Here is a 17,436-nt window from a genome sequence, read left to right as displayed (position 1 = left end):
GACGTGTTGAGCAAGATCTAAGATCCTTTTGGCCCCACATACTGAGCAAAATGCAGGAATTGTGCACAATAAGGACTTTATGTAGGATGAATATGTCTGCACGTATTTGTTGATGTTACATATAATTCAGTTCACCTTTACTGTATAATTTCCCTGCATCTTTGACTCAGATGATTTCTTTTCCAAGCTGTGCTTGCTTCCAACAGTTCTTATGAATAACAGTATGCTTGAAAGGCAACCAAGATTAGATGTTAAGGTTTGGGTTTTTGTAGTTGAAACCCACTAGTGAGCACATAATCAGCTGCCAAACTTTATAAAGGAAATATAAAATATTATGATGCCCACAAATACCAGCTGTAAACCACTAATGTCTGCATTAGTTCAGTAACTTCAGTCACAAAGTTTAATTGACTGATGGGGTAACCTGTGGCAGTCTGCTGCTTTGCAGCAGTGTTAGACCTGCTGTGAACAGGAGGAGGAAGTGTTACATAGTAGTTCAAGATCTTAGTCTGTTTTCCTTCAAATGGCAGATAAGCCTTGAGGGAGAGCATGCTGGAGCAGGCACATGTTCAGAAGGTGAACACTGCTTTCTAAAACAAAAGAGACAGAGGCAGCAGTTGTCAGTTAAATCCTAAATGGTCTAAGCAAAGTGAGCTTCATGAACAATGGCTCTCTTCAAGTTAGAGCATCATCCAAGTAGTTTCACTTACAGAAATGGACTTGGATACTAACCTTCAGAAGGGATTAATAGAATGGTTGCTATTATGTATACAGTGTAGGCTGTGCCTCTCTGCCAGGAGTAGAGAAGAAAGCAGTCTCAAGATATGTATTGATCAAGGAATGTTAAAATCTTCGGAATAGGGCACCGCAGGTTTCACCTGAGGAAGAATGTTGAATAGCAGGAGTGTTTCTAGGGCTGAAAGTAGAGAAGAGCAGAACTGGTGTGTGGGACTGGTCTCAGGCTGGGTGGAAGGTGTGATTGCTGTGTATGTGGCAGGAATGTGGTTCTGCATGCATTCGTTTAACCTGAGTGAAGCTGTGCTGAGAACTAGGTCTTACAGAATGGACAGAAGTGGGGCCAATGATGCTCTGCTGCCACATACACCTTAACTGTCTCCTGCCTGCCTTGGAGAACTCTTGACTATCATAATGCTGTGTTTTGCTGGACCTTCTGTGAGATATAGACAAGGGAAAACTTCTGAAGGAATGACATGAAAAGCAGATGGGAAACGCCATGCAACTAAAGCACAAGCTATTTATGCGTGGCTTATTCCAGACTTAATTCTTTCCAATGCTTCCTGCGATCGGGTCATGCTGGCGCACCAGTGAGTAGTTAATGATGCACTAGGGTGGAAGAACTGAACTGAGAACAGAGGAGGAAATGAAGCTGGAAAATCTGAAAAATGTAGGCAGTGATTCAAAGGTATTCCTGGGGAAAAGCACAATTCAATCAACAGGATCAAGGCGGTGGAAGAGAATGGCTGGTACATGCAATTACTGGGGATGTTTTGTGGGTTTTCTGTAATGGACCTTTTTAAGGTATAATTGACACAAGTCAATCAAGGATACCGGCTGTCTTGTTCATTTAGCTGAAATGTAGGGATTTCTCCCCCCATCTCCTTATCATTACCTTAGTACCCATTTGTGCTTAAGAAAATGGGTTTCTTGACAGGAAAATGTTTCTTCTATTATTTACCTATGTCCTATGCAAAGATGCATAAATAAAGTCCCAAAATTTTATCTGTTTTTAAACAATTTTGTCTTAAGAATTTTATTAGTATTATTTTGACATTTATCAATAGCAATCAGAAATAGATTATATAGAGATAATACAAAACACTTGCTGATGCACTCCAGTCTATTATTCATGCTTCAAATCCTGTTAATGTCTTGCTTATACCTTAGAAACACCCACTGTAGGATTGATGCAAAACATACTATTGGTGTCTGTAAGGCTTCTGTTTTTAATGGCAGAATTCAGTCAAGAATTCTCGTTATGGACAATGTGTAGAATTATTGGTCTGAATTTCAGGGGTTGGTTTGTGGGTTTTTCTCAGTAGCCCTTAATCTGTCCTTTCTTTTTGTTGTCTGTGGCAAATTAAATTGCTGTGGAAAAGATGGAGATCTTGAACTGCAGCTGGTTTGTCCCTGCCACAGATCTTGTAGGCATCTAGCCTGGGGTTTTGTCAGTGTGAAGCGTGAGTGTAATCGTTGTCACTGTAGGCTTCCAAGCACCAGATATATACCTGCAGTTCTGAAGCAGCACATACTGTATTAACTCTATTAAGTTCTTGGTTTGGGTGGGTTTTTTTGGCTTTTCAATTCCAGCAAGTGAATGCACCAGCATGTTAAAATGACAGTAAATGGAGCTTAATTCCATATCTGTTTGCATCTGAGATTTAGGGAACACATCAGAAAACAATTATGTATGCTTAGAAATAGGAAATATTTCTTCAGATGAGTACTATTACCTGTACTCATCTAAATGTTTACAGTTGTGATAGGTGGAGGGTAGTGTTTGCATTAGGAAAAACCTCTTTATTTTCATGGTTAGAAGCATTTGGGGAAGTTGTTAGATTATATAGTCAGTCCTGTTTCTTCTCTGCATATTGAAAACATACCCTTTAATAAGCTGAAACTTCAAAATACATAACTGCCTTTATTTAATGATGTGGTCCACACTAGAAATATTGAATTTGTTACCATGACAATTAGTTTTTATTTCATGCCTTAGAAGAATATTACTTTATGTCTGCAGAAAAACCTGATCTTGATTGAAAACAAATATTCATTTATGCTTGGACACTCACATAGTTCTTAGTAGTAGTTCTATCCTGCTATTAGGACCTCACCTGAGGTGGGAAAAGATTAGCTTAAGTGGCAGCCATTCTGGAAAGCTTTTGTGGAGCTGCATGTGTGATGGGGAATTACTGGAAACTGTGCAGCCAGGAGAACTTTTCCCCCATGCAGGCTGGGATGTGAATGATTACAAATGATTAATCTGTTCTTAACACTTGAAGAGGTTTTGTACTGTTTGCTGTATTACTTGCCAGGCACTTAGAAGCATCCTAGACAGCTGTCTATGCAGCGTCTCTCCAAATACAAACGTGACAATTGAGGCATTCCTGTAAGTTCTGATTTCTGCACCTTCCTTGGGTTCCTTTTTGTACCGAGATAATCACCTTGAAACTGCACTTGGTAACACCCATCTGATTTTCAGAAAGCATTACAGGGTCAAGGTTTGTGCAGGTGTCAGATGATTGCCAAACGTACTTATAAGTAATACTGTAATCTGTCATCTTGCTTTTTGTTATTGAATTTTACTAGAAATGAGAGAGAAGTGGAACCTTTTAAATACAAGAGAGTTTTATCCCAGTGCACATTAATGCAGGAGCTATAGTAAAAGCAAGTTGCATAGGAAAAGCCTCTACCTCCTGCTGCGGATCCTTGATCTCATAGTCTTTTTAGGAAATGAATGCCTAGACTAATGGCTATTTTTCATATTAGAGACTGGATATAAGGAAGAAATTCTTTACTGTGAGGGTGCTGAGGCACTGGAATGGGTTGCCCAGGGAGGTTGTGAATGCTCCATCCCTGGCAGTGTTCAAGACCAGGTTGGATGAAGCCTTGGGTGCTATGGTTTAGTGTGAGGTGTCCCTGCCCATGGCAGGGGGGTTGGAACTGGATGATCTTGAGGTCCTTTCCAATCCTAACTATTCTATGATTCTATTTTCATTTAGTGGCAATAGAGTGCAGAATTTATCACACTGTGCTGTTTACAATGGCTGATCTCTAGAACAATACTGAATGTTTGGTTTTTTTTTTTTTTGCATAAAAACTGTTAATCCGAAGGCTTGTATTTGTGAAATTCAGCAGCTTTTGGTAGACATGAGATGTGAGTCAGAATTAAAAACACTTCCTCCAATAGTAGAAAATTGATTTGTATCCAGGGGAACTGATACTTGGAACTCGCTTGTAGTGACCTGATGGAGGGTATCTGGTTTTATTCCTTGTAAGTTTGCTGCATATTGCTTATTCTGTTAAATAAGCATGGCTGAAACCAAGGAAGAAGGATAAGCTGTATGTCTTGTCCCTCTCTGTTAGCACTAGGGTAGGTAGAAAAATCTGCACAGAAAGAAGCTACAAAGAAACCCCAAACCCCAATCCCCAGGACATGTTCAACCGGGACAACTGTAGTGGAGTCTAGCAAAGACAAGTCTAGGAGAGACAAAACAGCAACTCAGGAGCACCGGGAGGTATTGGGATACTCTTCGGAAATTAAATGACAGAAAGACTCTTTTTGTTGGGAAACAAAAGGGGTTCTGGGTTGGCTGTGACTTTAAAGGCACCAGAGTTAGTGTCCTGAGGACTATCCTTCAGTATAAGATCAGTCTTGCAAGGAGAATTAGTTTATAAATTCCTTTATTTTGAGTTTGACTCAGTTTTAAAACTAGGGTGTTTTATCTTGAACCCTGGTGCAGTAAGATACAAGTTTAAACTGGATATTCGGGTGTATTTTTAGTGTGTCCACTCCAAAGAAAAGCTGCAGGCATAAGGGCAGCTCCAGGTCTGGTCAACAGTGGGTTTTCCCTGTGGTCAGAAAGATTCCAGTTAGTAATTTTGAATCTAGAGCATAAATTAGCACAGACTGAAAGAGAGTGCAGGAGGTAATAGTTGGTATGTGACCACATGAGGAAAATGTGTTGGCACATACCAGAGGTGTTAGGAAATTGAGAGTTTGAAGACAGAAGGTGGGAACTGGCACAGGGTGAGCACACTTGGGAAGCAGGGCAGTGGGATTAATAGTATCTTCTGAAAACAAGCATTTCCAATAAGCTGGGATCAGGAGGCTGAAGGTGCTTAAATAAAACCCCCTAAACAAACCAAAACAAGCCAAGCAACCCAACAAACCATAACCTTTCAAATCTTCCAATCATCTGGGTAGGATCACACAGAGGAGTCACTAAAGTAAGTGTTCTCTCCTCAAGGTCTGTGTGGCTTAAATTTCTGTGGCAGGCTAGACTCCCTTGGGTTTAGCCTAACCCCAGTTTGACCTTTACTTTGTGGCTCAATACTCTTTCAGCTGTATTACACTGATTGGGTCTTGAGTATATTTAGCCTCTTACAAGATTGCAGTCTTGAGGGAGAAAGAAACATAGAGGACTGGTACTAGAAACAAAAATGAGAGAAACTCCTTGTATGAGAGCAACATACTCAGAGAAGGAGGCAAAATGCATCAGGATTGATGACTTGCTTTTTTGAGCTTTTACTGAAAACCTTAATTTGTGCAGTTTGAGCAGCTGATGGATGGTCCAGTGATGGAGATACTTTCTGCTACCCAGATTTTGGAGGTGTCATACAGTCTCTGAATGTTGTTTCTTTTTCCTCTGCAGTGATCTAGAAAAAAACAACATCACAAGAATCACAAAGACTGACTTCACAGGACTGAAGAATCTCCGTGTCTTGTGAGTACAACATAAAGCTTGTCTTCCTTTACAAGGCTGTTTTAGGGCGCTGGTCCTGAGAAAGTCCATAATTCTAGAGTTCAGATGCTATTAACTTCTGCACATTATTCAGTTGTTTGTATTGTTTTAAACCAGGCAGCTGGAACAGTTTGTGTAGTGAAACATTGAAGTTTAGTTCCATGCTGAAGTCTGAAAGTAGTTTCAGAGCTATTTGTGTTTCTCATTGGCTTTTAATCAATCTTGTGGTAAAAAGCTCAGTCCACTTGCCAATCACTGTTCATAGATCAATTACACTGAAGCGCTAGCAAACAGGACTTTGAGAGTTAGTCACTTTTAGGTCCAGTGCCATTAATAACACTGTTGCAGAAGATGAAGCAGAATTTGACTAAAAGCTTAGTTGTATAGAAGCTGCCTTGCTGCTCTTTGTCTAATATGGAGTAATAAATACAAAAAAGATTTAGGTAGTGCTGTCTTTTGAGCCAGAAGTATCAGGCAAGAGCTTAGCTGTAATTCTGAATGGGCTTTGAACATCAAAAAGGCAAACATCAGTCTATAGGATTTGTCGTTCTGGATTTCCTGTTTTCTCTTCTGTGAACCTCAGATGGCACCGCTAATTTAGTGATGAAAATTAGGCCTACTTGGGGAGAGAATATAAAACTAAAAAGGGAAAAGGGAAAAACCAATAAACAGAAGTGACACAAGCCTAATACAAGCGCTCATCACACAACGACTGATACCCAGCCTGACCCGAGAAGCTATATGCCCTGGTGGGTAACTGCCCTCAGGTTCTATACTGGGCATGACATGATGTGGTTTGGAATACCCCCTTGGCTAGTTTGCATCAGGTGTCCTGGCTCTGCTTCCTCCTGGCTTCCCATGCCCCTCCTCACTGGCAGAGCATGAGACAGAAAAGTCCTTGATCAGAGTAAGTGCTACTGAGTAACAACTAAAACTTTGGTGTGTTATCAGCGTTGTTCTCAGACTTAACACACTGCTTAACTCAGACTTAACACAGACTTAACACACTGTTTAACACGGTGCTATTAACACACAGTAGCACTGTACCAGCTACTGGGGAGGAGAAAAATAACCAGGATATGACCAGCTGAACCCAGGACATAATCTCACCAGCTCACTGAAGTTTCCTTTGTGTAATACTGAAGATTGCCCTCTGCAGTCAATGTTCTACTTTGATTATCTTCTAAAATAAGCTTTAAAACTGCACCTGTTGAACTGTTACAGATACTTGATGATAATTCAATGAATTAATGAACTGAATTGAGATCAGTCTTTTCTCCTACTACCTTAACACTTTGGAACAAGTTGTCATATACTAAGAAAACATTTCTAATCTATTGGAAGACTTTTTGCTCCTGTGGTGTTTCTCTCCTCTCTAACAGTGGAGTTACTTAGATTTCCCTGGCTCCCATCCCAACTGTCAATACCATTTTGCAAGTCTATTAAAATATATGTACTATACTATCGTGTCAGTAGTTGTCTTGCTTTGGTTGCTTTTTTATAGTGTCAGACATTGCCTAATGCTGTTGCAGTCATTTATGCTGAATGCCCATAACAATAAGCAAAATAAGGCCTGCCATCTTTACATTATGTTTCTTTTTGTTCTGTATGCAGTAGAGGTTTATATAACATGTTCGTTCAATCTTTGAGGAGTGAGGTGTTTGCTATACAAGTCATGAGAAATAAAACCAGAATATACCCATTAAAACCAGATCTATCCCCATGTGCAATGGGGATATAGTTGAAAGCACAGAAACATAAAACCTGTCCCAGAGTTCCTAGAAAGGAAGTCTAGTTCTCTTTTTGGACAACAAACTGGTAGAACAGTGCAACAGAAGCCAGCTTCCAGTCTCAAACTGACAACATACATGCAAAGTATTCCTTTGTGCATGTTTCCTTTTAGTCCTTGTAACTTCATCTTGTTTCTCTTTCCTTGTGCAGTTTTTCTTCCCCCTCCTTTTAGGAGCATACCTCTCTGCTTCACATGTTTAGGGTTTTTTAATTTGACTTTTGATCTTCTTATGTGATTTTAGCTGTGGAACACTCTCATGCTGTCTCTCTTCTCAACTGCTATCCAGTTGAACCACTCTGAGCATCTCATAGGATTGGGAGTGGAGGAGTGGCTGTTGGGAACAGGCAAGAATGGTGCTTTTGCACTAGTTAGTCTTGGCTGAGCCCAGACTTACTGTGTGTTAAGTTCTTCCTTTCTGTGTTACAGCTAAAGCCACATAAAATGTTCAGAGGGCCTAGAGACCAAGTCTATGTATGTGAATGCTCTTACAGAAGCAGAATATGGGTGTGTGAGAGGAAAATTTGGCTTAAATGGAGCTGTTGGTCTTTCTGTTCCTTGGCTTCCGCTATACCTCTAAAGAGCATTTCAGCTGTGTAAATGAATAGTCGTTTCCTGCACAGTGTAAATCAAAGAGAAGTGAGACTCCATTGCTTGTAACTCCTCCTTGTCTTAGTCTCAGAGGTGAAAAAAAGCTGGGTCAGATGCAGTGAAAACCAGGGACTCTTCCCTTAGGGTTTTGGACCATGTTGTACAGCAGGACTATACAGGGCTGTGACACATAACTGCTGTGGCTGTATTTCTCGAGGGCTTGAACCCCTTTGGATTGCTTATGAATGGTTTACTCTGGGTCAAGCCTGAAGTTTTTGCAGACCACAAAGCCTGGACACAAATATATGTTGACATTGAGTAGGTTCCTGCTGTGGGCTGTAGGAGTCAGCTGTTTCAGTTGCATTACATATACAAAGAGTAGTATACTAAGGATGTAACAATCAGCTTCAAGACAAACACCTTTCTGAGTGTAATGGTTATGGCTATAGAAGTGTAGGAACAAAAACATTTCCCAAATCTGGCATCAGGAGGCAATTTTTGACTCACTTTGTTGCTGCTGACCAAGAGAAACAGCGCCATGCTTTTAATCATCTCTAATTATAACTATTACTTGTAGTTCTGTGAAATGGCTTTTGTAGCATATGTGAAGAGAAGCAGGGAAACGTTTGTATTCTGTTGTCTTAAAATTAACTGTTTTCTGGAATTGCAGACACTTGGAAGAAAATCAGATTAGTGTGATTGAACGTGGAGCTTTTCAGGATCTAAAACAACTTGAACGGCTGTAAGTATGTCTATTTCTATACCTGTGGGGAATCTACAGGTTTTCTACCTCACCATTGGTTATTTACAGTATTTCATGATGATAAAGTAAACTTCCTTCAAGAAAAGACAAGGGTTCATGTTTAAATTTAGGTATGCTTTTAAACACAGTGGAATTTATATTGCATTATAGTTAATAGTTGAAATAGAATGTGTAAGTGCTTGCCAAGAAAAGGGAACTGTCAGTGACACTAGAATCTTAATATTATCAAAAGGTCATTATCTGGGCAACTGTTTAGATTGGTATGTAGGTGAAAGAAGATTTGTTTATGACAATTTCATATTATATGTAGATTATATATTTGTATTCATCTATATATAGAATCTATACTAATGGAAATTGAAGTTGTCTCTTCTGAAAACAGCAGTATTTCTAACACATAATTTTCTGCTTAGCTTCATTTCCTTTCAAGTTGCACAATGCCAGTGATACCAGTGAATGCCAGTGATACCAGTGAATGCCAGTGATACCAGTGAATGCCAGTGATACCAGTGAATGCCAGTGATACCAGTGAATGCCAGTGATACCAGTGAATGCCAGCGTATAATGCAAGACTTGGTGGAGATGAGATTTTGCTTTTGACAGCAATTTAATTTATTAAAAAAGAAAAAGAAAAGGTGAAACTAAAAGGGGTGTTAATCCAGGATCTGATTTATAGAAACTACTGGCCCTGCAAAGGGATAAACTTCAGTATCAGGAAGTACCACAGTAGTGCTATATCCAATTGCTCCTCTGAGCAGTCTGTACTGTTTAGCATTGTCATGAAGCTGTAATACAGAGATACTTCTGAGAATTACTCTTTGTTAGAGGTAGCTGACTAGCATAAAATCTCATGCTGGTTTGGAGTGCTGTTTGTTAAATGGAGAAGCAGGTTTTTGTGCTTGGTAATTGTAGCAAGGCATTTGTTGCATGACTTGGTGTTTTCTAATTCTTATTTTCTAAAACAGCTTTCAAAAGTTAAGCTCCCACGAGAGATTAAGAGAAGTGGAATATTGAGCATATACTGTACTAAAACTGTTTCAGATGAGCTCAGAATTAGATTCTCATTTAAGTTGTTTAACTAGTGCATTGAACTTTTTACATGAATTTACTCAGGGTTTTGGTCTTGAATTTCAAAGCTCCATTTATGGCAGTAAGGGAGGTGAGTTTTAAATTGTGATTCTAAGCCATTTTTACCTATATTCAGTTAGAAAGCACTTTCAGGAAAAGAGAGCCAATTTCTGCCATGTTTCCTGGGCAATAAAAAATGACCAGCTTAATTTTCCAAAATTAAGCATGGCCTGATACTGTAGAAAGGAGTTTGTTCATGTTATATCTTATCTGTGCAAGTCAGTATCCTGAATATGTTGTAGTTTTAAGCTCATTCTATATATATATATATATATATATATGTATGTATGTATGTGTGTGTATATGTATCTAAACAAACCTTCCTCTATTTGGACAAAGATACTTAGTTAAACTATGGAATGAGATTGGAAAACATCTGGGAGAAGGGCTGGCTATTAGGAACCAGAAATAATACCCAAATGTAATCTTAGTGTGTTGTTTTCTGAAAATGCTGCTCTTTTAGCAAGTGAAAATCATTATTTTGTGAAACAGGAAGTCAGAAAATGTGAAACCTTTGATAATGTCTTTTTAAGGATGTGAGGTTTGAAAGCCTCTCTCTTTTTCCTCTGCGGACTCTTAACTTGGCCTGTGGAACATACCGCATCTCTGCTTCTCTTTTAGGATTGCCTGTCATTAAAATATTTCCTAAATTAATGTAGTTATGAAAGGGAGGCCTGGAAACTTGCAACTTTTTTGTATTTTAGCTTAAATCATTTTTAGGACAAAGCTATGAGTCAGTAGGCTTTGGAGAATGAACTGCGGAAAGTTTGGCATAACTTATAAAGGCTAAATTGCAACATTTTAGGTAATATTAAAGCTATTTTATTAAGTATTGTCAAACATTGCAAAATGTTAATGAAGAAAGTATGCTGTTTGAATTTAAAAAACCTGGCTTTTTTCCATTTAATTTCTTTCAAATAACAAATAAAAATTGCTTATACTGCTTCGATTTTGGACTAACATTCCTTTTTGATCTATTGAAGTAGATGCAAAAGTAATCATTAACTTTTGAAACACAGCAGCTGCATTGAGTCAGACTTGAAAAAACAAGAGTAATTTCTATTCCTGGCAAGATACCATATATAAAGGTCTTCCATTCAAAGAAACAGTGGATGTATATTGTTCTACACCCGCCCCATGGTGATGGTTCAAAGGCCATACCCTTAGGCCAATATTATTTTAGTACAATATATTTTCACTTGTCTGGATAGTGAAGCAAATCCATCATTATTAACAGAGTACATGAACAGAATTCTGTTTGACATGTCCTGAGTAACAGTCTAAGTACATTTTCAGTCAGATACCTGTAAAGCTCTTGGCCACTGCTGCCACAGGCACTGGCATGGTGCTTCTCCAGGTATTTGGATTTGACTCCAACTCTACCAGCTGGAGTATCTAAAGGCATTATTTAGATACAGAGCAGCTTATTGCCAAAATCTTATATTAGCTTAATACGGCTTGGCAATATCAGCTTAAGGAAGCGCATAATGCAATTTATGGTAAAATGATGGATGGTACAAGGTTAAGAAATAATGTGGAAGGTAGAAGCCACTTCTAACTTTGGCATGTTTGTATTCAGCTTTCCAAAGGCGCAGGAATTTGGGCCATTGCCTCTTAATAAAATTCAGTGGTTTGAGTAATAGAAGTTATTTTGCTGAGTCCTAAGGATTCTTCAGAATGACCAGTGGTACTCACCACACTGGAAAACCAGAGGTGTTTCTAGTGGGTTTATTCCAATAAGTTTCTATAGTTCTATTCCAAAATAAAAGATTCATGGTGAGGTAGTTGACCAGGAGAAGATAAAAGGCAACATTAATATAATTGGATATAATTGGTGCATACTGCTTACTACCATCTACTTGTTGCCCTGGTGTTGAGCCTCAGACAAGCCAGCAGTGCTCTGGTGCAGTGTTATACTGTGCTGCTTGCAGAGCCTATGGTTCAGTGTGACTTGTGTGTCCGTTGTCTCCTCTCAGGCTTGTTAGCTTCTCCCCAGGCTTCTCTAGTGATCACCTTTCCTTTAGCTCTGAAGTGCTTCTTTCTCCAATATGCTCCCGGTTGATGTTGAATGACAACCTGGGCAGGGCAGATGTGTGCATTTGTTCAGTAAGTGGTTAAGAAGCTATGGAAATGTTCTGCTAAACTTTACAGTGCCACTTGTAAATTGTTGTAGTCATGTCCTTCTTGCCAGTAGCAGGGGAGCAGCTTCAGAACCACACCTTGTGCCTGTTGTGTGTGAAAGGCTTCAGAAGCTCCAGGTCTTCTTAAACTAGTTTCCTTCTGCACTGTTTTTTTTCCCCTAGTAGTTAACTGTGAAAGGTCTGACTTTGATCCTCTTCCTTGGTTTTGGTGATCTGAAGCAGCGTACATATGCCTGTACAAACACAGTGCTATCCTGGCACAAAGTGTTACACCCACATTGATTTTGGATTTTAGCATTTCAGCCGTATGCTTTGCTATTAACACTCTCTATGGTTTAGAGATAAAATGATTCTGACATTCCATGTACAGAGAGGATCGAGAAGAAAGAGGCATACTGGTGGGCCTTAAAGATGATCTGAGATTTGTTTCCAGATGTATGGCATACATTTATGTGAAAAATGAGGCAGGATATAAGACACCAACGGATCCTGACTTTTCCACAGCCAACTGCCAGAAATTGTCACGTAGCTGTATTATCTTCAAAAGGCTGGACTTTGGCTGATGGCTGCTTCTTTCTTCTCAAATTAGTGTCTGTAGCTAGCATAAAAGATCTCAACATCTGAAAATAGTAAAAATATGTTTTGTTGTTTAGAGGAGGGGGGAATGTGTAAGTATGGCCAAATCAAATCTTTTCTGAGTTGGAAAAAATGATTAGCTTTAACCAAACGAAAAGCTAGAATCCAGATTTTAATCCTTGCCTATGCATGGATGGGCTTGGTTTTGTGCTAAGACAGACGTTGAAATGGAAGTTGCATTTGACCTTTAACTGCAGAGACGCTATTGTGCATTGGGCCTTTGTAACTGGTTTCTCAAATGCTTGATTAAGGTATTTAAGTGTATTTGTTTGGCACAGTATGCTGTAAGATTGCTCTTAGTGACCAGAGATGCTAAGAAGAATAAATTGCTTTGTGATGCTTCACAATCTGGATTTCATAAATTGAGATTGAAGAGGCTTTAAATAAATCATGTAATACAAAAAGCATCTTCCGTAATTAACTTGCTGACTGGAAAGATTGCTAAGTGCTTCAGAGGAGGGGCAAAACAATGGAAGCATTGGACAGTTCTTTGCTGTTGTAAACAAAGGCTTATTGCAAGTCTTTGGCAGCCTGGACAGATCTATAGTGTTTATACAAGCTTTGCAGTGTGTGCAGTGTAGATGCATTGCTGGAACTGTGTCCACGACCCATATTTATGAAGCTGTATTTGTAAATATATAAGACAGTTTGAATGTAACCTTTCAAAAAAAAAGCTTTACTCTTTTATGTCTGTATTTCCCTATGACATTATGGATAGCATATCTAATTGGGAATCAGCGATCATAAAATGCTTATCTGGAAATGCTGGAGAACAAAGACACACTAAAATGGATTTACAGCTATGATCTGATATTTAATCAATTTTATTACTTGCACACTTTCCTCTACCTTCTGAAGCTACCACGTGTAAGTTGGTGTAGTACCAGGTTTGCTATCAAACTCCCCAGGATCCTGTGGTGCTTCAGGAGTGAGGATTGATAACCTTGTGCCTGTGTTCTGCTACCCAGGCAGCTCCTGACACTGGGCCTTCCCCTCTGAGGAGGGTATGAATGGCATGAACTGGGAGGCATGTTGAAGATGCAGTGTCTTTGCATTTTGGAAGGATGGGTTTCTTTGCTGTCAAAGACAATAGCATTCCCCATTGATTCCTAAGGAACCAAGTATAGCATATGTCAAAACTTGAGTTACTGTTTCAGACAGGGCAGAATTACTGCTCGAACAATCACCATCAGTAGGGTAAACCAAACCTGTGCTGCGTAATCCCAGATCACAGTCTGTGTGTTAATGCTGTAGTTTGTTGTAAATGGGCACGAACAGTTTCTATCAGAAACCTGGTGTAAGCTTAGCCATTCTTCATGGGAGCTGGCAAAGAGTTTTAAAACCTGAAATTTGGTTTCTGCCACTTTCAGGTGTGTTCTTGTTCTCCTGGTTTGGAGGATAGACTAATACTTGATACTTGCACTGCCTGAGTCTGAGCTAGCAATACAAAGCTCCTTGCTGCATTGGCTTATGACCGCAACTTCAAGTATTATTTATTGATGTTGCTTAATATTTAATTAATATTGTTAATAATATTTGTCACATATCTTGTGAGATATTATTCCAGTTAAAACAATAAAAAGGAATCCTATAACCAACGTGTGAAAAGGCAGTCTCTTTTATCTTGCTTTTGCAGGACAAGTTTAGCACTGCCTTTCAAAGGAGTGTCTGTGTGCCTGCTTACATTAGGATGAGTCTAACATGATGAATTAGAATGTTTTGGGTGTGAGTATCCAAAGAGGTGCTGTTGATTTTTCTCCTGGGGGCCAATGGGACAATCATGGAGCACACTGAATTGCACAGTCTTCCTAATATTATGTGAGTCACTTCTATTCCTTTTTACTTTCAAGTTTGGGGTTTGGCCAAGGCTTTCCTTTCAGACAATCACTCTGAAAAATACATGGGAAAATCAGGAATTTATTTGGAGTCTTTGGTTTAACTTGCATTACAAGTTAATGTGATTGTACATTACATTAATGTACAGCATTACTGCTTTCTTCAAGATCTGTGGTCTTTTGAGGTGTGGGTCTTACCTTTCAAGTGCCCATAGTGTAGTTCTTAGCATTTGAGGACCACAGTATAAGTAATTAATCTGTATAATCTGCAATGCAACACCCTTATACACAGTTCATGAGTTTCTTCATCAACTTACTGCACAAAACCTTTTCCACACTCTGACCCTGCTACTGATTCACAACCAGAAGTCTAGAGGAAGATTAAATCTTCTCTAATTTTTACTGTAGCATAGTGTGCATCTACTGTTTCTGTGGAGTACAGGAGATCGTTCTCCCTGTCTTTGCCTTTTGTCTTATTGTCAGAGAACAGCTATCCCAAAGTGACATTGTGAGAGCTGTGTCTGGGTTCTAGCTCATCCTCTGTGGCAGAAGCCAGACAAAAGCTCTTGACTTCTAATGTCTGTGTGAAGATAAAAAGTTGAGTCCTGAAATGTTCATGTGTTAAGGCTGTGCAAATACATCACAGTGATATGTTACATCTTCCTGTAGCATCATGCAGTTCTTTGGGCATCTGCATGAAAGGTACCTTCCTGGTTTTCTTTTGTGAGCCTGGATTACCACAGGTTTTACTGGTCTGTATCATTACTTCTGCTTTCTCATTATTCTGCCATTCTTATTGCTGATCCAAGTGCTGTGATCTCCTACTCTGTGCTTTCTTCTCATGTGTTGTAAAAGCAGAGTGACTTCCTGGTCCCCAAACAGCCCATGTCTTGCTGCAGAGCTGTTCTGCTGTCTCTTGTGTACAGCTAAATCAGAGTTGTCTACACCAATGCTTTCCTTTTTTCCATGGGGAAAGAGTTGTCTTTAGTTGTTTTTGTGGGCTTGTAACTGGATAACACCTTCACTTTAAGTCTGGAATGTTTATGACTCATTATTGGAGCTGATTGTGTCTGAATTCTCCATGTAATCTTTCTAAATACTGCTAGGTAGATTCACCTAACCTTCAAACCACAGGTATCATTTCCAGCCAGACAAAGCATTTTGGAACTGGCTTGACTCAATTGACTGGCTAAACTATGAGCCAAGACCTCAAGACTTTTCCCTTCTTTCTTAAAGAGCAATTTGTATACATTTGCCTTTTGTGCTGTTGGAGTTATATGTAAAATAACCAGCAAGATCAAGGTTTACTCTGTTAGTAGAGGGGCTGAGACCCAAGCCACTCCATCTCTCATCAGCCTTCTATAGCCTTCCAGAAAACTGCTTCATGAGCAGTTTTAGTCCAAATGCCCAGTCTTTGGAATTGTAGAAGGTACCTTATGAAATTGAGTGACTGTGACATAATACAGTAGATGCAATTCAGGGTTGAAGAACGGGGAAATGGAGAGGGGAGAAGAGGTAGGGAAATCCTAAAATGTTGGAACTCTTACAGGACTAAAATAGAAGCTCACAGATGGTCAGCAGAAGGCTGGCTGTGTTCATGAAAGAGAGATCCATTGAGGGATGCTGAACATGAAAAACTTAATCCAGCTAAGAAGAGAGAGGCTGCAAGTTAACAAAGCTGTGCTTATGCGTCCTGTGCTTATGGTTCTGTATGCACCCGCATATTGGCACTACTGGAAACAGGATGCTGATCTAGGTAGGCTAGAAATCAGTGCCGGTACTGGATGTTTTCTGATGTTTCACCTGTTGCAAGAAACTACGCTGCTTATCATCTTTTCCAGATCTTATTTTCCTTGTACTGAACTATCTGCCTACAATTCAGTTACTAGGGATATCCTGTGGTTTTCATGGAGAGGCCTGAGACTTCAGAAAGCTCTGCTGCTTTTTCATGTCTAGAGCAGAGGTGTTTCATGGACTTCAGCTGACATTTGTCCTGCTAGGAAGCTCATGCTGGATATCTGGCTGGAAAGGAGTGCCGTCAGGTCAGCAGTAGCAAATCCCTGTTTCCTGTAAGACTTGCTTAATAAAAAATCTCAGGCAAAACCAGTAGCTTCCCTGCGAAATGTGAATGGTAATGCAAAGAGAAACAGCTACAAGATTTATTCAGGAGGTATGATGGCAACTGTTACACAAGATAGAAATGGTGGATTGCTTAGTTGTACAGTCAGTATCTCAGTTTACGTTGAGAATCACACAGAACAAAACTAATGGCAAGTACATGGTAGTTCTTGGTGTGTATGAGTGTGTGTGTGTGTGTGTGTGTGTCTGCAAATAAAAGAGATATTGATGGTTTGAGTGTGAATAGTACACTTGAGTAAATCACTGGGGAGGAGTGCAAATGTTGTGTCTTATCAAGGCACATCTTGGCTCAATCTGTCAGCTCACCTTTATTAATTCTTGGAAGGAAAGAAGGAAGCTCATTAATTTTATATTGCTTTTGATTCAGCTTTATGTGCTGCTCTTGGCTCAAACAGCAAAGAGCAATGTTCCCAAGGCATGGCTCACGTACTTCACTGCTCTCTCACTATTGCACACTGGCTACTCTGGAAGATTTCACTGAAATGTATTTTTCTTCTACTACTTAAGTGCCAGTACTTCAGAGGAAAGTTGGTCGTTTGTGTAAAGGACATAGCAGATACGGTGAGGAAAGGTTTTATATCTCTGCTGTTCCCACAATTCAAATACAGAGTCAATATAACATTGTGGTGGGGGAAGGGACATTTACAACTCTTAGTCCAAAAAGTTGTTCTGGTTGGAAAGGAATGTTGTAAGATCTCCAGTACATACATTTCCATATAGAGTCAAGATTCTCACTACAGTTAAGGTCTGTAGAAAATACTCCAGTATGGCCTGTTTCATGCAGATGTGCAGTTCAGATAGTGAATAATGTGTTCTATTATTGATATTAATTTATCAGGAAAATGTTACTTTGTTTTGGCTGAAGTAGAATGATACTGTCCAGTAATGATAAATCATCTTAATACGTAATGAGTAGTAAAATACATATCTC

The 17,436-nt window shown here is 39.4% G+C and overlaps 1 protein-coding gene across 2 annotated transcripts in view; it reads left to right on the top strand.

Annotated features, from left to right (window-relative positions):
* Positions 1–17,436, top strand: part of SLIT3 (slit guidance ligand 3) — a 499,607-nt gene that overhangs the window by 20,251 nt on the left and 461,920 nt on the right. For both annotated transcript variants that reach the window (XM_034066703.1, XM_034066702.1), the window contains exons 3-4: positions 5,394–5,465; positions 8,534–8,605. In XM_034066703.1, the coding sequence (XP_033922594.1) occupies positions 5,394–5,465; positions 8,534–8,605 (144 nt within the window). The remainder of the gene's footprint in view (positions 1–5,393; positions 5,466–8,533; positions 8,606–17,436) is intronic.

The sequence above is a fragment of the Melopsittacus undulatus genome, chromosome 10 (assembly GCF_012275295.1).
Source record: "Melopsittacus undulatus isolate bMelUnd1 chromosome 10, bMelUnd1.mat.Z, whole genome shotgun sequence".
NCBI classification, from domain to species: domain Eukaryota; kingdom Metazoa; phylum Chordata; class Aves; order Psittaciformes; family Psittaculidae; genus Melopsittacus; species Melopsittacus undulatus.
This window is presented reverse-complemented; position numbering and strand designations above follow the sequence as displayed.